At 50.0% G+C, this 22,665-nt stretch overlaps 1 protein-coding gene across 1 annotated transcript; it reads left to right on the top strand.

The window, feature by feature from the left end:
* Positions 1-2,813: 2,813 nt before the first annotated feature.
* Positions 2,814-22,232, top strand: Pard6b (par-6 family cell polarity regulator beta). Its single transcript, XM_051185803.1, has 3 exons — positions 2,814-3,076; positions 9,173-9,395; positions 19,538-22,232. The coding sequence occupies exons 1-3, from the start codon at positions 3,011-3,013 to the stop codon at positions 20,356-20,358; spliced, it is 1,110 nt and encodes a 369-aa protein (XP_051041760.1). The 5' UTR covers positions 2,814-3,010; the 3' UTR covers positions 20,359-22,232.
* The last annotated feature ends 433 nt before the right edge of the window (positions 22,233-22,665 follow it).

Genomic DNA, 22,665 nt, shown 5'->3' with positions numbered 1-22,665 from the left:
CAGCCCTTATTTCTGTAGACCATACTGACCTTGGATTTAGGCAATCCACCTGCCTCCCCCTTCTGAGTGCTGGGATTCCCTATGTTGACCCACCAAGCCAGGCTGACTGCTTCTAACATAAAAGGAAGGGGATAAAGTGAAACTGTCGCCTGAGCCCTCTGTCTCAGGACTGGGATGGCTGAGTGTGGGTGTGGAGCTCTGATGACCCGCTCCAGACTCATGATCTCAGGAGTCTGTAATTTATGGAGCCGGGTCAGTCACTGTACTTATCTCTTGACCCACTGAGTACTAATTCTCGAAGCTGCCTCATGTCAGCCTGGATCAGCTCTACCTTGAGGATCTGGGGGCAAGGAAAGGAGAGAGATGAGGTTAGGGTAAGCCTGTAAACTGGAGAGGCAGGGGTTAAGACCTAATCCACACTGTTTCTCTGGTCTTCAGGCATCTTAAGTAAAACTGACAAGGTTCCCCTCCCCCACAACACCTTATCAAACCCAAACTATTTTCTACATTCTTTCCTTACACAGCCCTGGCTCACAGCAGATCTGCCTGAGAGATCCAGGAAGCTGTGGCCTGGCCCTCCCTTCTAGAAAGGAAAGTCCAGGTTGAGAGGGATGCCACACCCGGGGGGTGGGGGTGGGGGGGAGGGATGGGAGGACGGATGTGACGACAGCTCCAGGAATGCAGGGCCCACGCAGGTGCGCAGGTGCGTTGGCACCCGTGAGCTTCCTCCTTAGAGTCGCTGATAAAGCAATCCCGATAACAGCCACCCAGCCGTCATTCACACGGAGCTGGGGCCACAAGGTTCTCATAGGTGTGTCCCTGCTCAGGGCACAGGCAGAACCAAGCGGAGATTGGAGGTCCACAAAGGCGGACAGGCTTCCTAGCACACTCCACAGTCCACTGGCACCTGGAGTCCTGGCTAGGGGATTTCCCAAAGTCACACTTGTTCTCATGATTCTAAGGTGTTACTTCTCACCTTCCTGGTCTCAGGAGCAAATGATGAAGTTTTCCAGAAGGAACATGACAAATGATGACATCACATCATCTTTGACTGCTTGAAATGTTACATTGTGTATTGTTTTAGGCCGGTTTCGCTTTTAATTCCAATACAATGCATATGCATTGAGGTTCGTCATAACGTTTAGTTAAAGGAGTCTTGAGACCCAAAAAGCTGCAACTGCTAGCTAACGCAGGTAGCAGGGTTCCAGGCCTGTGGCTGCCCCTCACAACCAGGTTATCACCACCAGGGCTCCAATCACTCAGGTACTGGTGGGGAGCGCAGCCTAGTGATTCAGCTTGGGACAGTCTGTCTAGTGCTTCGCCTCCAAATGGCCAGGGAAACCTTAGAGCCACCCATTAACATCTGGTGAGCTGCTTTAAGGGGAAGGGGCTCCTCATCTAGAGCACACCAGGAGAATAACAATGTGAACGCGTTTCAGTTGAGCCCTCTCTGGGTGCGGGATATAGAGGATATCTTGACCTTTACTTTAATCCTAGCCTCAGCAAGGCTAACAGATAAACAAAAAAAGAGGCGGGAGCCCTAGTGTGGGGCGCTCAGAGAGTAGGATTTGGTGTTGTTACCCGGGACACAGCTGGGTCACTGGGGGAACAGAACACAACCCAAAGGCTGGCGTTGGTACAAACAGCAAAGGGCCAAGAAATGGCTCCGTGGAGAGAAGACGTCAGTCTCGAGAGGGCGGATGCTGAGACTCGCAGGGAGCCAGGGCCTGCAGGGATGGATCATCTCTGGTCCTCTCCCGGTGCCCAGGGCACCCCGGGGACAGGAAAGATCTAGGACCAGTAGTTCTCTACCTTCCCGATGCTGCGACCCTATCACAGATTCCTCCTGTTGTGCTGACCCCCAACCATGAAATTACTTCGCTGCTACTTCATAACCGTAATTTCGCTACTCTTATGAATCGTTAAGTATGTTTCCTGATGGTACCCTATGAAAGGGTCGTCACTCCCAAAGAGGTCGCGACCCGCAGGATGAGAACCGCCGATCTAGATGAGGGTTAAAGCCTTCTGGGATGGAACCAGGCCTCGAGCCTCGAGCTTTCCCCGCTAGTGACGGCCGCAGAGGCGGGAAAACTTGAATCTTGCCACCTAGACTCGCAGTGGGCGCCTCAAAGCCGCAGCACGGCGGCTGAGGCCGAAGAGGGAGGCGGGAGCCCAGCCGCTTCAGGCCACCGCGTCAACGGAGCCGCCCGCAGTGCCCATCCCAGGACTCGGCCGGTGATCAGCGAGCTCGGGACCCACAGCAGCCAGGGGAGCCCCCGCGCATGCGCAAAAACACACCCTCCTGAGCCGCTGTCCAGGTGCGCTCGCGCTTCCGGCCTGCCTTCCCCGATTGCCTCCTCGGGGCGGAAACTCCGCAGCCGGCGCATGCGTCCTACCGCTCCCCGGCTCAATACAGAGAGGCCTCACAGTCTCAGGTGATCCCGCCCCACCCTCGCAACGCAGGACCAATCGCGAGGCGGTGGGTGGGGATTTCGGGCCCCGAGGCCCGCCCACGCGCCGCGCGAGCCGCGCAGGCAGCGCGCCGATTGGCTGGCGCGGCGGGCGCAGGTGCGCGCTTCCTATTGGGTGTGGGCGGAGCGCGAGCCGCCGAGGCCGCTCGGAGGCTGCAGGTGAGCGCGCGCACGTGCCGCGGCCGCAGCCGTGCTTGCGTGCACGAGCGCTGGGGCACGCGCGCGCGCCCGCCCGCGGGGGAGGCAGCCGGGGAGCCGGGCTGCGGCGGCTGTGGGGCTGTGCTCCGCCCTCTCTGCTCCCGGCGGCCGCCGCCGCCCCCGAACCTCCCTGGGAGGGACCTGTGTCCCCGCCTGCCGCATTGCCAGTCCGACCCTCGGGCGGTCCCGGAGCACTCGGCACAGCGCAGCGCGGACCTCGGCAGGTGCGGTGACCAGGCGCCGCGCGGCGCTCCGACTCCCGAGCCCGCGCCCCGCGGCCCCGCGGCCCGCGCTCCCGAGGGCCGGCCCCCGACGAGGCGGCCGCCGGCCCCGCGCTCAGCATGAACCGCGGCCACCGGCACGGGGTGAGCAGCTGCTGCCTGGGCACCATGGAGGTGAAGAGCAAGGTGCGCGGCCGGGCGGGGCGGCGGGGACGCGGGGTGGCGGGATGGTGGACCCGGGCTGCCCCGGTGCGGACGCGGGCAGAGGGCGATCTGCTGGACGTAGCACGTAGAAGACAAACTTGGAGAGCGGCGGCGGGGAGCGCTGGCGTGTGTTCCGCATCACAGCCTCTGTTTTCCATCCGCGTTCCCGCCTTGTTATTAAGGGTGGGATAGGGACCGCTCAAAGGCTAGGTGATGCGATAGCTTGGGGGAAGCCCTTCTCCTTGGGCATGAGTCAAAGGCTTTCGGAGCACCTTGTTTCTCCTCACGTCACCCTTCCCTGGGGTTCAGGGGCACGTCGGATGGAGGCGAGCCTCTTTTTCCAGCTCTAACTTTGGTATGCGTTCAATCTATGAAATTAGCACTATCACCTTACTCTGAAGCAGCGCTTGACGCTGTGGCTCTTTTCATTCTGACCCTTCACGTCGAGTACTTTCCCCCTCGGCGGGTGTGCCAGTCTGCTGATAGTGACTTCAGTGTCCGAGGAATTCCTCAATCTCAAGGCCCGGTGAACAGCAGAGTAGCCTGTGGGGATTAGCTAGGGAATGCGTTCTTCTCCAGGGGGCTTTTCAGATGGAATTTGAAGGTGATCTGCAGCCACCGTACCATGTCCGCAAGCTTCTTCTGACTTTGAAAGGCCAGAAGGAGCTGGGGTAATGCAGCCTGGTTCTTTGAGAATTCTGAGATAAGGAGGTGAAAGATTCTAAAGGGTGTGACTTCCCCCTAGCTCTGCTCTAGGACCTAGTCTTGCCGGATGGCTTTTTGCCGAACGACTTGTAGAACAGTGGTCAGTGGGCATTACTGACCCCGAGGATTTAGAATAGAATTGAGGTTAGACACACAGGAGCCGTCTAGTGCACACCCATGGGGTGGGTGGTGGTTAAGGGACCCCTGGGGGAATGTCGGTCCCAGGAGTGGTTTGAGTGAAGTAAGGAAAGGTGTTGGAGCCTTTGGTTGAGGTATGTTGGTGTCTGGGCTTGAGAGCAATGCTTTTAATAGCTTTTTTTTTTTTTTTTAAATCTTCTTTGACTTAGATTAATCTGTAACTCGCTGTGTAGCCAGACTAGTGAAGCTGAAAGAGTTCCAGGCCAGCCTGGCCTATACAGTGAGATCCAGTCTCAATAAAGGAGGGACTTAATGCCAGAACAGACACTAGATTGAAACACAGATCTGTTTAATAATGATAGGGCTGTTGGCGCTGGAAAGGTAGCATTGAGTGTGCACTGCTTTTGCAGGAGACCCAGGTTCAGTTCTCAACCCTGTCAAGCAAAAAGTGCCTGCAAATTTGTTTTTAATTTTTTAAAGTAATTATTTTGTTTAATTTTTACGTGTGTTGGCATTTGGCCTATGTGTATGTCTGTGTGAGGGAGTCAGATCCACTGGAACTTGAGCTGCCATGTGGGTAATGGGAATTGAACCCAGGTTCTTTGGAAGAGCAGCCAGTGCTCTTAACCACTGAGCCATCTCTCCAGCCCAGAACCTGTACCTTTAAAAAAATTTACTATTTTATGTACATACGTGCCTGCATGTATGTATGTATACCACCTGCATGCCAGGTGCTCAAGGGAGCCAGAGGAGTCAGATCTGCAGTTTTAACTGTGAGCTATGTGTGGGTTCTGGGAACCAAATCCAGAACCGTAGGAAGAACAAACAGCCCATGTTTGTAACCACCTATCCTTTTCTCACTAGGTCCTGGAGATCTGGTACTCTGTCTTCCCAGGACACCTGTGCATGGCATACATACACGGAGGCCACATGCACACACAAGTTTTTAAAAGTTTGTTGTTGTTTTAGAGTAAAACTGAGCTTGGCGCGGTGGTGCACACCTTTAGTCCCAGCACTTGGGAGGCAGGGGCAGGTAGATCTCTTGAGTTTGAGGCCAGCCTGGTCTAGAAAAAGAAAACCGTATGGTAGTTTAAGGAGTATAGTCTTCCTGACCTGGGCTCTCCATGGCATAGTAGCAAATTGAAGTGACTTGTTTGAATGGGAGGGTTACAGTGACTCCAGAAATGTACATCTTTTCTCTAGCCATGTTGTGGCCGTCTGTTTCAGGCCTAGTACATGTACTGTCACCTGGCCTTTTTTTTTTTTTTTTTTTTGTAGTTTTGCTTGTGGGACTTGAGGTCAGAAAAGAAAACCACTTGTGATATTGCATAATGCTAACACTCAGTTTTATGGTCTGATGTTGGTAGTGAGTCTTTAATTTTTTTATCGTAGGAAAAAATGAATAGAGATCCTAGGTGTGCCAGTAAATCAGGTAGGATTGGGTCTCTGGTGGTAGGAAACTGAGTTTTTGGAGACTGGAATTTCAGGCTTTTTGTTTGTCTTTTGTATCTACTGATTTTTGAATATTTGACATAGTTCTGTCCAAAGTATGTGGTGTGTATTTCAGCTGCCACCCAGCACTTCTAGCAAGTATCCTGTTCTAGAGGGTAACAGGGCAGTCAGGCATACACTCTGTGAAATTCGGTCCTGCTGTCCCACCTGTCAGTAAACAAAAGCATAGGTCTGAGGCTCTTACATTTGTTGTTTCTTGTTTTTTTAAGACAAGGTATCTGGGGCGGGGGCTCTGGAGATGGCTCAGTGGTTAAGAGCACTGACTGCTCTTCCAGAGGACCTGGGTTCAATTCCCAGCAACCACATGGCAGCTCATAGCTGTGTGTAATTCCAGTTCCAGGGGACCTGATACCATGGCAGAACTCCAATCTGCATTAAAAAAAAAAAAAAAAAAAAAAAAAAGAATGAATGAATGAAAGAAAGGCAGGGTTTCTCTGTGTAGCCCTGGCTATTCTGGAACTCGCTCTGCAGACCAGAGTGACCTTGAACTCAGAGATCCCATTGCCTCTGCCTCATTAGTGCTGGGTTTTATTTCTTTATTTTTACCTTTATTTTATTTTTTGGTTTTTCCAGACAGGGTTTCTCTGTATTGCCTTGGAGCCTGTCCTGGAACTCACTGTGGACCAGGCTGGCCTGAAACTCACAGACATCCTCCTGCCTCTGCTGGGAGTAAAGATGTGTGCCACTAGACCTAGTTTAGCTAAGGTTTGAAAAAAATAATTACATTTTATGCTATGTGAGTGGTAAAAATTCTTGAAAATTTTATTATCATTTACTTGTGTGCATGAGTGTATGGGGATTCATCAGTACCATAATGTGAGTGTAGAGGTCAGAGGACGTATTCAGGATTGGATTCTCACCACCGTGTTGAATTCAGGTTGTCATTTTGCTAGTCCAATATCCATTTCATAATATCACAATTAAGAGATCATAACCAAAACTGGACAGTATGCAGGTCATGACTTGGAGCCTTCTTCACAGAAATAATAGTGTCCGCCAGGCGGTGGTGGCTCACTCCTTTAATCCTAGCACTCAGAAAGCAGAGGCAGGCAGACCAGCCTGGCCTATAGAACTAGTTCCAGGACTGCCAGGGCTACACAGAGAAACCCTGTCTGTCTTGAAAAAGAAAAAGAAACAGTAGTGTCAACTTTATCAACTTTACTCTGGAAAGAGCCATGGTTCAGATAATAGAAATAATGGATGGTGTAAATATAGATCTAGTTAAAAGTGTGATGCCAGCAACTGGGTGATTCCTTTGGTAACTGATTTATCTTCTTGATTGTTTCTCCAGAACTGGGATAGTTCTCTAATCACAGTGATATCCTTAGGTCACCTTGGTCCTGAGGGCGGGGGCTGTAGCTTTTGCACTAGAGCTTGACTGGCAAACTGTGGGATTGGTTTATCTCCAGCATGGCCAAGACAGTTGCCCCAAGCAGCCTTGGAGCAGCCTTAGACATGCAACTTCCTAATTGCTGTGCATGGGCAAATGGAGTATTAAAAGCACTTTTAAAAGCACTTCATAATTTGAGCTCTCACAGCAAGTTCAAGACCAGCTAAAGCTACACAGAGAGGTCTAGCTAAACAAGCAAAATTAGGGATGGAGAGATGGCTTCTTCATTTCCCTTCTCTCCAAAAAAAACTGAGTTCTAGGAAACAACTCCATGTACATCTGGATTCCAGGCACACTGGTCCAACCTCGCTCCCCCTACCCCATCATATGCTGCATTGTTGATTGGGTTAATTTGATCTCAATATAATTTCTCTTCATGTCCTAAGGAGTTCTTACGATCCTACTTTGCTGCAAGAGGTAACCTGTTCCCACCTCCATCCCTCTCCCTGCCAATGTTGGCTGGCATGGGCACCTGCTGTTTATAATCTAAGTATTTAAGCCAGAGAAAGAGGTGACAGCATGCAGAAGTTTTGGGGGAACCTAAAGGGTTAAATCATTAGGTGTATTCCCAGTCCGACTGCAGGGGAGGTGATAGCCTGGGTGAGTCAGCCTGCCTTGTGGACTGTGGCTGTGCTGGAGAGCAGCCTCCAGAAAACCAGGGAGAAACTGCCTTTGATAACATCGTAAGACTGATAGGCAGGGTGTTCCCTGGGCTTTATTTACTCTGAAATGTGTAGGTGTGACTAACTTTTTGAGAGCTTTAGATATGAGTCACCTGATTTTTTTTTTTTTTTTTTTTTTTTGACAAATGTTAGTGTTTACATCTCAGGAATGTGTTTTGGAAACTTTGAATTTGTTAGGAGTAAGAGGTGACTAGTGAATTTTATTTTAATGTCAAACCATGGGTAGTGAATAAATGCATGCAAGAGGAGGGTCAGCCGTAGGAAGCGGAAAGACTGGATGGCTGGGGCTCTGGGTCGGTGTTGGTCGTGAATGCCTGTTGGGATGAGGGCCTTTCTCTGCCTGGCACCTGCTGTTCTCTGCAGCATTTATGTTTCCTGGCTATCTTAGGAATTTAGACAGAAACAAGCCTAGCGGTCAAACGTGTTTGGTGAATGTTTACACTGTGTGTGGGGGGGTTACTGGACAGAGAGCCTTGAGCATGCTAAGTTCATACTCTACCACTGAGCTACTTATGTTTCCAGCCTGAAGTTAAAAAGTAGGATTTAACCCCCCCTGCCCCACCATGAGCCAAAAGTCCCCTCTCACCCCCCTCCCATTAACTGTATATAAGTGCGTGCATGTATATGTACCACAGCTGTTCCTGGTGCCCTTGCCCTGGAACTGAAGTCAGAGACAGCTGTGAGCTGCTGTGAGGATGCTGGGACCTGAACCCAGGTCCTCTGCAAGAGCAAGCTAAGAGGTCTTAACTGCTGAGCCATCTCTCCAGCCCCGCCCCTGGCATTTAAGGAAACATTTAATATGCCAAATATCCAGTAGCTCCTAAAGAGAGGCTTAAAGTTAAGTGATGGGACAGTTTTTGAAGAAGCCTGAAGAACCTTTCTTAGACTCCCCATTTGAGAGCACACCATTCCAGTCCCACAGGGACTCAGGAGGTACTTTAATGTGTGGCCTTAGGGGACCTGCAAGGTAAATGGAGGGATGACAGGGTGCTTCCTGCTTGGTCTGTGATCTCCAGCCTCCCTGAGGCGATTATTCTCCTCGTCTACTAATCGCCTAGCTTTTGAAGCAGGCCAGCCTCCTGGTTCCTGCAGCCCAGCACACAGACAGACAGACGTTCTCCTTAGCCAGATGGAGCAGGGTTTAAAGCTGATGTGTTGGTTAATAAGCTTCTCTTTTACACTAACTTGAAGAACATGCTTCTTTTCTGTCTTTAACCTATTTCTTACATGATGACATTATTTCATGCCAAGAAGCTCTAAGTCCTTTTGCTACACTGGGTCTCACTCTTGCAGCCTGTGAAAAGATAATCCCCTTACAGAGGGTTCGATGCAGTGGTAGGAATTTGGTCTGTCAAAGCCTCTGGTGCCCTGGCCTGGGCTCCAGGTATAGTTGGAGCCAAATTGTCCCAGGAGACCTGGGCATGGGGTTTTGAGGCAGTAGCTGTTGGCAGGGGCGCCCTGGGGAGCAGCAGCCACATTCCTGTGCTTTTCTGTCCTTTGCTTCTGGCAGGGAGGGTTACAGCAGGCCTGTTTCTGTGCCCTCAGATTCACAGAAACCCTCCTGCCTCTGTCTCCCAAGTGAGACTAAAGGCATGTACCACCATGCCTGGCTAAGTTTCCGTTTTTTAAATGTGCTTATTATATTTGTAGTTTGGAGCTGAGTTTCGTCGGTTTTCACTGGAAAGATCCAAACCTGGAAAATTTGAGGAGTTTTATGGACTGCTGCAACATGTTCACAAGATCCCCAACGTTGACGTGCTGGTGGGCTACGCAGACATCCACGGGGACCTACTGCCCATAAACAATGACGACAACTATCACAAGGCGGTTTCCACCGCCAATCCACTGCTCAGGATTTTTATACAGAAGAAGGGTAAGTGCCTTTGTATGGAGTGTGCACTCTCCCTCCGCTGAGCAGCCTTGCCTCTGACCTAGTGGATATGCACCTTGCAAGGAGCATGGTGATATCACTGGCTTACTTAATGTGTAAGCCAGCCTTCTCTGAATGTATGGAAGAAAAATCTGTGTTTTAACCATTAACTCCTGAGAGAGAAGGAGAGAGATTGATTTTGTCTCTGTGTATGTGTTTGCGCGCGCGTGTGTGTGTGTGTGTGTGTGTGTGTGTGTGTGTGTGTGTGTGTGTGTGTGTACAGGTGTTCTTAGAAGCCGGAGGTGTCAGATTCCCTGCAACTGGAGTTACAGGGAGATGTCAGCCTCTATGTGGGTGCTGGGAATTGAGCCTGTGACTTCTTAAAGAATAAACAAGTGCTCTTAACCGCTGAACCATCTCTCCAGCCCACTCCTCTTAGATTTCTTTTTAAGTCAAATTAGGAGCCCTGTGGTGGAGGTGCTTTGCCTTTGATTCCAGCATTTGGGAGGCAGAGTCAGAAGGATTGCTGAATTTGTGGCCAGCTGGAGTTCTTCTAGGACATCTAAGGCTGTCTTGGTGGGGAGGGATCAAACTAGGCGTTTAGTAAGTCTTAGTTACGTTTTTGGATTGATGGAGAAGAGTGAATTTAGTAGCAGAGGTTCACCAACCTCTGAGAGCTTCATTCCCTGTCTCATAGACAGCAAGGGCAGATCACTCACTCTCTCTCTCCATTCTTTATGGAGTAACTGTAGTGCCTGTCGCATTCACTCACGGACAGACCGAGGGAAGGGCAGCATCTAGTTCTTGGTGGCACCTAGCAAAATCTTCCATTTTAGAATATTTTTTTATTCACAGAAATAGCATGAATATAAAACTGGCTGGGAAATAAGAAGGGAAGTGCTGGCTTTGGGGCCTGTAAATATTATCTCTCAAAAAGTATCTTGAGTCCTAAAACTTTTTCAGACTGCCCCTGCCCTGTGTGTGAGACAAGGAGACAGAGACAGAGAGTCCGCAGATGGGAAGGATGGAAATCCTGTCCAATTGGTCAGTAGCTCCTTTCTCTTTGGGAAATGAAAGATTTGAAAAGCCCACTTAAGAGCTTTGAGTGGTGTGGGATAAAGGCCTCACAGTTTTCAGGCCAGACCAGAAAGTGGCTTGAAAGGGAAGATGGTGAACATTAGATTGCTCCCAGGGAGCTGACATGCCCGAAACCTGGTCACTTTGCCTTTCTGGGTTTGGAGACTGAAATCCATTGTTCCCATCTGCTGAGGGGCCGAAGTCTGTCCTGAGAGTCAGTGTTAATGTTCACAAGTGTCCACAGGTGGATGGCAGGCTGCACAGCCAGTAAGCTGTGGGCAGAGACCGAGTACAAGAGGCCCCTGTGTCTGCTTGCAAGAATCAGTGTGGGGCCTGGCGTTGATGCCTCATGCCTTTAATCCCAGCACTCGGGAGGCCGAGGCAGGCGGATCTCTGAGTTCAAGGCCAGCCTGGTATACAGAGCTAGTTCCAGGTCATGCTCCAAAGCAATACAGAGAAACCTGTCTTGAAAAACAAACAAATACATAAAAAGAGTCAGTGAGTACAGAGCCAGGAGCAGGTGGCAGAGAGGTGAGCCCGGTAACTGGCTGGAGCAAGCGTGCAGCAGACAGAACACAACTGTGGTTTTGAGCTCGTTAACCAGTGCTTTGTCAGAATCCGACAGAGAGGTGGGATTGCAGGGAAAAGAATGAGTTTGGTCCTAGGCTTATCAAATTATCTCAGCGGGCTTCAGAATCGATCACACCATGCACATCAGAAATGACAGTCTGGGGTTGAGGGTGGGAATCAAGGGATCTGTATACCAGAAACGTGACAGATGTACTTGGTGGCTCATGCCTGAAATGTCAGCACAAGAGCCCAAGGCAGGCAGAGTACTGTGAGTTTGAGGCTAGCCTGGGCTCCATAACAAGACCCTATTTCCAACAGACAGAGCAACAGAAAAGCAGTAAGCGTAGCAGGACTGGGGAGCAAGCCAGACCTAGGGAACGGTGGAGTGTGACACGTGGGCAGGCAGAGGAGGCAAGACATTTGATTTAAACCCTCTCTTATTATCAGTTATATGTGTAAGCGTATACATTTTTTACACTTATTTGTTTTGTGAGGGGAGAGAGACGTGCATGCCACAGCATGCTTGTGAAGATCGAGGACAACATGGGAATTATTTTTTGCACCAAGTGGGTTCTGGGCATTTATAGGAGACAGAGGCACAGACAGAGACAGGCTTGGCAGCAAACACCCTTACCAGTTGAATCGTGTCCCCTCCCCTTGTTCTCTGTCTTTGAGACAGGGTCTTCCTCTGTAGCCCAGGCTGGCCTTAACTTACATCAGTTCTGCCTCAGCGTTACCCGTGAACCCCCTCTCCGCACTGCGTGTTGTTGGAGTCCTCCTTTGTCGAGTCTCAATCTTGCTGTCACTGTGGTTATTGGAATTTCATTTCATTCTTTTACATCTGTTCATTGGGTTTGTCTTCCTTTTCATTTGCCTTTTGTTTTGAGACTCATTGTATATCCGGTGCTGTAGCTCAGGTTGTCCTCAGTTGTGGCTTAGTCCTCCCCCCAGCCTTCTGAGTACTGAGTTACTGGCATGTGCCATCACAGCCAGCTTTGTGGGTGTCAAGGGTTAGTGTTTGTTTATATGTGGATAAAGGTTTTCTATGTGGTAAAAGTAGAATATCAAGTAAGATTAAAACCCTTAGAGTTTGATGTAGGGGGCCAGCAAGATGCCTCAGTGGAGAAGGCGATTGCCACTAAGTGTGATGTCCTGTATTCAGTCCTTGGGACTCACAGGTAGAAAGAGAGAACCAAGTCCTTTGAACTCCATTCTGTGCCATTATCCGACAGTCCCCCACTCATACACACACACATGCACACGCATGCGCAGGCTAAGTACAGAATTTTAAATAATTTATTGGGCTTTGTTGTTGTTAGGGGTGTGTGTGTGTGTGTGTGTGTGAGAGAGAGAGAGAGAGAGAGAGAGAGAGAGAGAGAGAGAGAGAGAGAAAGACAGTCGGCTCCGCCTCGCTTCTCCAAGACAGTTTCTCTGTATAGTTTTGGCTCTTTTGGACCTCAGCCTGTAGACCAGGCTGGCTTCAAACTCACAGAGATTCACTTTGCCTCTGTTTCCTGGGTGCTGAGATTAAGGACTTATACCACCACTCCTGGCAGATTTGTAGTTTTTTGTTTGGTTTTGGTTTTTCGAGACAAGGTTTCTGTATAGCTTTGGAACTTGTCATGGAACTCACTCTGCATACTAGGCTGGCCTCGAACTCACAGAGATCCACCTGCCTCTGCCTCCTCAGTGCTGGGACTAAAGGTGTGCACCACCAACACCTGGCTTCAGATTTGTAGTTTTAAAAAATAAGACTTTGGGCCAGTAAGATGGCTCAGCTGATAAGGGCTCTTGCCACCAAGTCTGACAGCCTGAGCTTTTCTGTTCCCAGGACACACATGGTAGGAGGAGAGAATTCATCCCTGAACTCTGCTCTTCACCTCCTCATGTGTGCTATGGCATGTGTGCACACACAAAGCAAATAAGTGTGACATAAATGTATGTGTTATGTATATTTGTGTGCATGTCTAAGTTGAAGTCTGTCATAGCTGCTGACCCTTGTAACTGCAGCACTCAGGAGGTCGAGGCAGGAGGATTGAGAGTTAGTTGATGGGTACCCGGGGCTACATATTTCCAAGTGAGCCTCAAGTATGCAGTGAGCCAGTGAGAAAGCTCAGTGGGTCAGAGTGCTCATCACATCACCAAGGCTGGCGACTCAGTCTGATCCCCAGTTCCCAACATGGTGGGGAAACGTCAGAAACTCCTGAGAGCTGCCCTCTGGCCTCCACACGAGCCCTGTGGTGCATGCGTGCACACGCGCTCACACACATACACACACACAAAGGCAAGAATTCTTAGAGCACAGTGTGTGCAAATGTAACATGCGTACATATCCTGACTTTATCAAAAATTGGAAGGACGTCAACCCATCAGGTGCTCCTTGAAACATCCTGCCACGCTGTCCGCTGCAGCTAAGAGCCCTGGGTGGACAAGTGCAGCCTGCCCTTCCTGCATGAGCACCCTGAGAGCTCACACCCAGCCTACCTCAGGGCCTCATTCTGTCCTGTGAACTGGAAGCTCCCTGTGTCATGGGACCTCCCTGACCAGTTTTCCTTGAAGATCTAGATGTATCTCGCTTAGACCTAGGCTACCTGGTTTGTTCGTCTTGTTGGCCATCAGGTCCCGGCATCCAGGGCAGAGACTTGATTCTGATTTGGATTGAACAATTTTTAAACAAAATGGACAGAAGCTCAAGCAAGCAGTGGCCCTGTGTAGAGCCAGAGGATGGCCTAGGTTAAGGCTAGTTTCATGTTACCTCAGAACCACAGCAGTTTGTTTTCTGGTTTATTTATTCTTTCAAGACTAGCTAGCCTGGAACTTTCCTACCTGCTACATAGACCAGGCTGTTCTTGAACTCACAGCCCTGCCTGCCTCTGCCTCCTGTGTGTTGGGATTAAAGTGGGGCCTCAGTCTGTTGTTTTTTTCCTTTCTGTTTTGCGGTAGTCCTGGGTTTCAAAACTAAGGCCCTGGTGTGCTGCTAGGCTAGCACCTACCGTGAGCTGTGCCTTCAGAGCCTTAACATGCTACTGAATAAAGATTCCTTGGAGTGACGCTGGTGCTTGAGTGTGTATACCCAGAGCTGGTGCCTGGACAGGACAGCCATGTCACATACATCAGAAACTTCTGTGTTGTGGCCATTTGCTGTTAAGAGGAAAATCCCACATTCTGTTTCTTGGGTTGTTTTCATGGAAGCTGAACCAAACCAAACCAAAAACCTGATATCTGAAAAGTTATTTTCACAGAGGATTCTCAGCTCCCCCCTGGAGGCTGGAGTCTGTCCTGCAGTGTCTGGGCAAGGGTGAGACAGCCCAGAGAGCACTTTCCTTCGATGGTTATCACATGACTGCACTAGACAGGTTAGAAATACTGGGTTGCCTTTAAAAACTACCCAGGTCAGGGCCAGCCGTATGGGGACCTTACCATCGGCACCAGTGTTCCTCTGTGGGCCAGCAACATGGCTCACTGGGTAAAGTTGCTTGCCACTAAGCCTGACAACCAGTCTTATCCCTGGAACTCATGTGGTAGAAGAAGAGATCTTACTTCCACAAGTTGCCCTTGACCACATGTGCATGCACACACATATGCACACATATGCAATAAATGAATGTGTTAGTTATGGTGGCACACACACCTGTAGTTTATCACTTGGGAGACAGAGGCAGGCGGATCTCCAAGTTCCAGGTCAGCCTGGTCTACAGAGTGAGTTCTACTGTGACATCCAAGGCTCCATAGGGAGCCTCCGTCTCAAAGCAATAACATAAGCCACCAGTCATTCCTGTCGCATTGGAACAGAGTCTGAGCGATGTGTCTCTAGAGCTTTCTAGGTAGATCTGCTCCGTATAGGATCCCAAGACATGTTAGAGCACAGGCCTCCCCCAGGCTGGTTGTTTCCATACCCTGCCTTCTGGTTGTGCTGCTGCTCTGGGTGGATGGGGGGTGTGCTTGTGTCCTGGGCTTGTGAGTGGTGCTCACAGGGCTTCCTGCTCTGCTGAGTCTAGTGGAGGACATACAGCTCACACATCTGTAACTGGCAGAAAATTAGCTCTTAGACCTTGACCTGACACTGGACATGACTTTGTAGCTATGTTTTAAGGTTACATTTTAATGAGCCAGGGTTTAATTTTAATACAGCCCAACAGATACACAGTAGCTCACAAGAGGCCAGGAGTAGTGGCACAAGCCTGTAATTAATCCTGGTAGGAAGTCAGTTCAGGGCCAGCCTAGGCTAATCATTGTGGATTAGAAAAGGATTGGCAAGCAGAGGCCTGACGTTTTTGTAAAGTTTTCTTGGAACACGTCTACTTACTCCTTTACATATGTGCCCTGGAAAACAGACAAGCTCTGCTGTGTAGCCCAGGTTGGTCTTGAACTCACAGTAGTTGTTGTGGTGGCCGTCCGGTCCCCATGTGTCATCATCCCCATATCCTCTGTGCCTCAGCTCTCAGTGTTATGACTGTCACCACATCTGACACTTTCCTTCTCTTGTTCCTTGGAATTGAACACAGGGCCTCAGTCTGCTAGGTCAGGGTCCAACCATTGACATATGAGCTCTATGCCAGCCTCACCCCACCCCAAGTGGTCACTGAGATAGATAGGGGCTAGCCTTGACCTTGCAGTGTAACAAGTCGGCCTGGAGTCATGATCCTCTTGCCTCCACTCCCTGAGGTCCAGCCTTTCTGTTTTATTTTGAGACAGGGTCTCCAGCTGGGCCTGGAGCCATCCTGCGGTCTCAGCCTCCGCGTAGCAGACTCTACAGGCCATGCCACCAGGCCCAGCCGCCCTGTCTCCCTCTGAACTTCTAATGGGTCAAGCAAGCTCTTGAGCCTCCTGAGGGCTGTACTGTGTGTTTGCTGGGGCTTCCTGTCCAGGGATGCATGGTGTTTGCTTTTGTTTGCTGGGTTGCTTTCTGTTCACTGTGGGCATTTCTTCTCTTGCTGCCATTACAATGGGCCCTGGCTCACCCTCACTCTGGGTGATGAGTCTGGGCCCTTAGTGAGCTCCTGTGAGGGAACCAGCTCCCAGAACTCAGAGAGAGGCCCTGCGGGGCTTGCTGTGTGTGAGGAAGAGATCCCATTTGACCGCTCAGTGAGTGGAGGTTGTTGGCTGGAGGACAGAGTTCTCCTTGGGGTGTTCCTGTATGGCCTGGGCCAGGTCTGCTGTGAGTCCCTGGGACTCCCGTGGCCTCTGGGAGTGACCTCAGCCTCCAGCTGGGGCCTCCTGGACGGTCACCTTTACACTTTACACTCACACCCTGCACCCTGGCCTGCCGCCAGCCTGTCTCTTTCCCAGTGGCTGGAAGCTGATTAGCTGGGTGGAAAGAACAGGGTGCCTTTGTGCGGGTGTAGCGCTTCTGAGAATTCAGGGCCAGCATTCAGAGGGAGTCTTAGGCCATGCCAAATTATGCAGATTCGGGTTTTCTCAGTAGGGTTTCCCAGGAGCAGGCTTGCAGGCAGCTTGGTGGCCTTCTCAGTTTTGTGGTCTGGAATTTCCCTAGACATGTTACGCAGACGCCTGCTATTGGTTGTTCTGAAATAAACAGTCCGGTCCAAGACTAATCCTAACGGCTTTTAATGAGATTTTGCCAAGAACTCCTGCTTCAATGCATTTATTTTTCAAACCAAACTATAAAGCAAGTTTCTGCCTAAGGATACAGTAGAGACTCCTTATGAGAGGGTATGAGTTGGGGGCTGCCAAAGCAATCCCAACCCCGAGGCACCCATACCTGATGCTCATGGTGGGAACCTGGAAGTACTGGTCCAGTAGAGAAACCAGGGTTCACCCTGTCTTGGATTGTTTTTACTTCTAATGCCCTGGGTTGGGAGCTGCCCGTGAGAAAGTACTAGAGTTCTGCAAGGCCCAGGCAGTCTGTAGCCTCCAAGGAATGAGGACTTCCAGCTAGTTATTGTGGGGGATGGAGATGAACATGAATTTAGGTTTTTTGAAACAAAAGTGTGGTGTAGCCCAGGATGGCCTCACTTGGTAGCTGAGGACAGATGACCTTGGGCTCCTGATTCTGCCTCCATGTCCCAGGCCCTGTTCTCCTGTAACTGAACTATATTTTGTGGGGTTTTTGTTGTTGTTTGGTTGGTTGGTTTTTGTTTTTTGGTTAACTACATTTTGTTAATTGACCATTTTCCCAGTTTTGATTTTGGCTTCTGCTCGGTTGGTCGGTCTAGGTTTTTGCTTTGAGATAAGGTCCCTGGCGCAGCCCAGCCTGAGCTCAGTGTTCCCTCTGAGCCTCCCGAGCCTGGGAGCCAGACCCCAGCACCAAGCCCAGCCCTGACGTGGCCTTCAGCTCGCCTGCTTCTTGTTTCCTTTTCCTTGTGCCCTTCATTCCCTGATGTGTCATCTGTGTGACAGTGCTGTCTAGGGTTCTCTAGCGTGTGACCGACCCGGCTGGCTTGAGGAATTAATTCAGCTGCAGGTGCACAATTAGAAGCACTTGTTTTTGTTGTGATTTACTAGGCGGCAGCAATTTTCCCTTCCTTGTGTTTATCGTGTGTGTGTGTGTGTGTGTGTGTGTGTGTGTGTGTGTGTGTGTACATGTGGGAGGTCAGAGGACAACCTGCAGGAGTTGGCTCGCTCTACTTTATGGGCGGTGAGGCTCAAACTCGGGTCATCAGACTTGGCAGCAAACACCCTAACCACCGAGCCATCTCACCAGCAAAACACAAAACAAAACAAAAACAAACCCCACAGCTTTACCTGAATAGGAAGTGAGATTTAAATGGGACAAGAGCTCCACAGGTTTGCCACCCCCCCCCCCCAGTCTGTCACAGCGCTGGTGTCGTGTGACACTTCTGCCTCTACTGAAGTAAGAAGCGGGAGACTCAGAGCCTGTGGGGCAGAAGGGAGTTTCACCTGCGGAGACAGCTGTTCTAAGTGTTTGCTGTGCTCCTGCTTCACTTAATTAGCTGTGAGTGTTGATGCAGGTTGGGCCCTTCCCTCCCACCCTCCCAGCCTTTGACCCAGGGCCTGGGCAGTTCAAGGCCAGTGCCCTTCCTGCCTGCCTCACCCTCGCTGTCCCGCTCTCATGCTCCCTTCCCTTGGAGTGAGTGCCCCTTCTCCTGCCCTTGCATTTGGATGTAATAAACATGCAGAGTGGAGTTGCGTAATTTAAAGGGGCTACAGAGATCTTCCTGCCTCCGCATCCCGAGTGCTGGGATTAAAGGTGTGCACCACCACTGACCGGCTACATGCAAATATTTTAAATTAAAATATTTTTGAGAAGGTTTCATGTAGCCCAGGCTGGTGTGGAGCTCGCTATGTAGCTGAGGTTGCCTTGAAGTCCTGATCTTCCTGCCTCTCCTACACAGGAGCTGGGATTGCAGGAATAAGCCACTATACCTGGTTTAAGAGTACTTCTCTGTGTGTGTACATGTGTGCCAGCAGTGTACATAGAGGTCAGAGAACAACGTAAAGTTAATTCTCTGTTCTGTTATGTGGGTCCTGGGAAACCAACTCAGGTCATCAGGCTTGGCAGTAATCACCTTTACTACTGATCTCTGTCTTGGGAGCCCAAGCTGCTTTTTAAAAATGAGATCGTAGGGGGCTGGAATGACGGCTTAGTGGGTGAGAGCACTGGTCAATCTTCCTGAGGACCTGGGTTCAATTCCCAGCACCCACAAAGGCACAACTGTCTGTAACTCCAGTTCTAGGGGATCTGACACCCTCACACAGACAGACATGCAGGCAAAACACCAATATACATAAAAAAAGAAGCCAGGTGGTAGCATACACCTTTAATCTCCACACTTGAGAGGCAGAGGCAGGTGGATCTCTGAGTTCAAGGCCAGCCTGGTCTACAAAGCAAGTTCCAGGAGAGCCAGAACTGTTAAACAGAGAAACCCTATCTCAGGGGAAAAAAAAAAAAAAAAAAGAGGCGCTAAGTATTGTGGTTTATCTTGTAATCCCAGCTCTTGGGAGGCTGAGGCAGGAGGATTTCCTTGAATACAAGGCAAAACCTCATGAGCAAGAGGTGGGGTGAAGTTGTAGCCAGGAGTGGGAGGTAACATACCCATAGTTCAGTGCCTCAGCCGTCTGAGTGGCTGAGGCCAGCCCAGCAGTGTGAAAAGGATCTAGGACATGTGAGCCTGTAAGATCTGCCACCATTATTGTGTTGTTGCTGTTTCGGTTTTTAGATTTTGGGACAGGGTTTCACTCTGTAACCCAGGCTGGCCTCAAGCTTGTTGTTATATAGCTCAGGCTGACCACGAACTTGAGATCCTCCTACCTTCTGCCTTAGGCTCCTGAGCACTGGGTTAACAGGTGTGTGGACCATGCCTGACGCTACCAGAATTTCACTGGCCAGTTAATATTCAGTAGTTGGTGACCTCTGAGGTGTGTCTGAGAGGGCCCTCTAGTGTTTTCTTTACGGCGTGGCAGTCACAGTTGCAGTCCTGGTAGCCGGCTGATCTTGATGTGGCATGTACGTGGGCTGGTGTGATCCTTTGTGGGCAGATGTGTAACCGTCTTGTGTGTGTTCTCTGCCTGAGCAGAAGAAGCCGACTACAGTGCCTTTGGTACAGACACCCTCATCAGGAAGAAGAACGTGCTGAGCAATGTGCTGCGTCCCGACAACCACAGGAAGAAGCCCCACATCGTCATCAGCATGCCCCAGGACTTCCGGCCCGTGTCGTCCATCATAGACGTGGACATCCTTCCAGAGACCCACCGGAGGGTCAGGCTGTACAAGTATGGCACAGAGAAGCCCCTGGGCTTCTACATCCGAGACGGCTCCAGTGTCCGGGTGACACCGCATGGCTTAGAGAAAGTCCCGGGGATCTTCATATCCCGGCTCGTACCCGGGGGTCTGGCCCAGAGCACGGGACTGCTAGCTGTCAATGATGAAGTTTTGGAAGTGAACGGAATAGAGGTGTCGGGGAAGAGTCTGGACCAAGTGACTGACATGATGATAGCCAACAGCCGCAACCTCATCATCACCGTGCGGCCAGCTAACCAGAGGAACAACGTTGTGCGGAACAGTCGGACTTCCGGCAGCTCCGGCCAGTCCACCGACAACAGCCTCCCGGGCTACCCGCAGCAGGTGGAAACCAGCTTTGAGCCAGAGGACCAGGACAGCGAGGACGACATCATCATTGAAGACAGTGGTGAGCCGCAGCAGATCCCAAAGGCTGCCCCGGATGCCCAGAGCCTGGAGTCCCTGACGCAGATAGAGCTTAGCTTTGAGGCGGGACAGAATGGGTTCTCCCCTCTGCAGGACCCAGTGCCTGTGCCCAGCAACCTGGACACAGAGTTTGGACCCCACACTCCGGACCAGAGGCTGTTAGAGGAAGACGGAACGATCATAACGTTGTGAACCCGCCACGTGTGTTTTCCAAGCGCTATAAATGTATCACAGGACTGATGCTGTGGACCTCCGGGCCTCGCTGTCCCACGGGCGAGCCTGAAGTGTGGCTGGGATGGCGTGACTGTTGACAGACCGCGACGATGCAGGTGTGAGGCCTTTGCTGCAATGTCTCCCTGGCCTGCAGAACCGTTCACTTGTCCTCCGTGAAGTCTGATGTCCCCTTGGTCTGCTGGGAACCTCAGTGCTTGGGTTCCCAACATCAATGCATTCTGACTTTTCCCAATGTGTCTGTGTTAATCGTGACAAATCCTTTTTTCCACGTGCGGTTTTGTTCTGTTTTCCTGCTTGCTAAGACTTTCTGTAGCTAAGACTTTCTGTTTAGGGGCAGTTCCCATTACCCCACCCTAGACCTGTTTTTGTCTCCATCCTGTAGCTTCAGAGTTGCAGGGTGCTTCAGTCCTATTGATGCCCTTTAACTGCTAACTTTCCTCACCCCCAGCCCTGTGTGAGATTGTCCCTGTGTGCGTGCGTGCCTGCGTGTGTTGTGCGTTTAGTGTGACCCATGCTTCTCCAGTGTACCAGGCAGTGAGGATCATGTTGCATCAAAAGGACCCCAGGTTAAGAGACTAACAAACAGAACAAATGCACACTTTTTATACAAAAGATGAGTTTTTTCTTCCTGGGGATTCTAGGGTGCTGCCTGTACTTCAGGAAGCCTGTGTCAAGTTCGCCACCCGAAGGGGTGTTAATTGTGTGAGTTATTTATTCTCTTCTGCATCCATTCAGGAGGAGGGAACAGCAATTATTCTCCCCTCACCTGACGCCGTCGTGTTGCATGCACAGGCACCGAGACCCTCATGTGTGTCCCCAGGTGGACAGTTATTTATTACTTAACCTTATGGTGGGGCAAGTATGGACACCTCACAGTTGTGTACTTTTACAACAGCGAAGACTCCGATGACTCCGAGTTGAAGGACGTTTTTTTCTCTACAGTAAGAGCCGGCAGATATGAAGTCTTGATCCAGTGAGGGGAGCTAGACTCAATCAACACCGAACATGTTCTTTGCAGATGCCTAGCTGAGGCTGGGCGGGGCGACCCCGTGGCTTTGTGTCGAGTTCACAACTTCTCCCTCTTACACAGCACCGCTGCTGACAGCATTCTAGCCTCCGCACCGTCAGGGAGCTTTCGCAGTGTGGCTCTCGGGTGGAAGGTAACGTTAGGTGTAGAAGGCTCAGTTGTATTCCTGAGCTAAGTGGCACACAGGCTCAACATTGTAAGTACAAATACTTCCACATACTACCTCTCTCTTTCTCTCTCTCTCTTTTTTAACAGAGTTTTAACATTAGAACTTTTCTCTTGGGGAAAAACTTCAGGGCTTGACTTTTGTACAAATTTTAACTGTAAAACACAGATTTATCTCCTGTCTGAAAACAGAGCAAAGCTGCTGGCGCCTGTCTTACCTTAAGGACGATAGTGTTTGTGTCAAGGTCTTACTGGTGAAGTAAGTGAGCCTTGGCTGTGGGGTCCAGTCCCGTTGGCTCGGTTCTTATGCACCTTAATGACAAGAACCGAAGCCTTAGCAGCTCAGCCTGCAGTCTGTTGTCGTGAATGTCAAGCCTCACTGTGAATTCTTCTGTTGTTAGTCACCTATGTCAACAAGATGCTGTGCTGTGTAAACCATGAATTTTCTAATTAAATTTTACATGCTATAACATGATTTTTACATGAATGATACTTTGTTTAACCTATCAAATGTCAGTATTTTACTACAATTTTATTATAAAATGTACATTATCACTAAATGAACTTTGATTTTAAAAATCAAGTTAGATTTAGTTACATATTATTTTTTACCAATAAAAACGGACTTGTATAAAGGCTACTTTCTTGTTTGAAATTATATGAGAAGAGTACTTAAGAATATGTACCAGGCATCCATTAGGTACATAGAGGGAGACTGAGTCACAGCTGGTTCACTGACTTCCTTTTCCAGTGCTAAGGGCTGAGCACATGGTTTTATAGTTACCACATTCCCCACCCTGATCCTCACAGCAAACCTCATCCAATAGTCCAGGCTGGCCTCAGACTGCTGGCACTCAGTTTCCCGTAGCTGGGATTACAGGCACATGCCACTGTGCCAGTTCCCCAGGGTCATTTTCTGTTTTTTAAATTTTAGCTCAGGTACCATATCATGCCTTACTTTAATCCCAGCACTCAGGAGGCAAAGCAGTTGGATCACAGAGATCCAACTGGAGACCGTGTTTATGTGTGAGCACACATGTATATTTGTGTATGTGCCACAGCTTTCTTGTGAA

This window comes from Phodopus roborovskii, unplaced genomic scaffold (assembly GCF_943737965.1).
Source record: "Phodopus roborovskii unplaced genomic scaffold, PHOROB, whole genome shotgun sequence".
NCBI lineage: Eukaryota > Metazoa > Chordata > Mammalia > Rodentia > Cricetidae > Phodopus > Phodopus roborovskii.
This window is presented reverse-complemented; position numbering and strand designations above follow the sequence as displayed.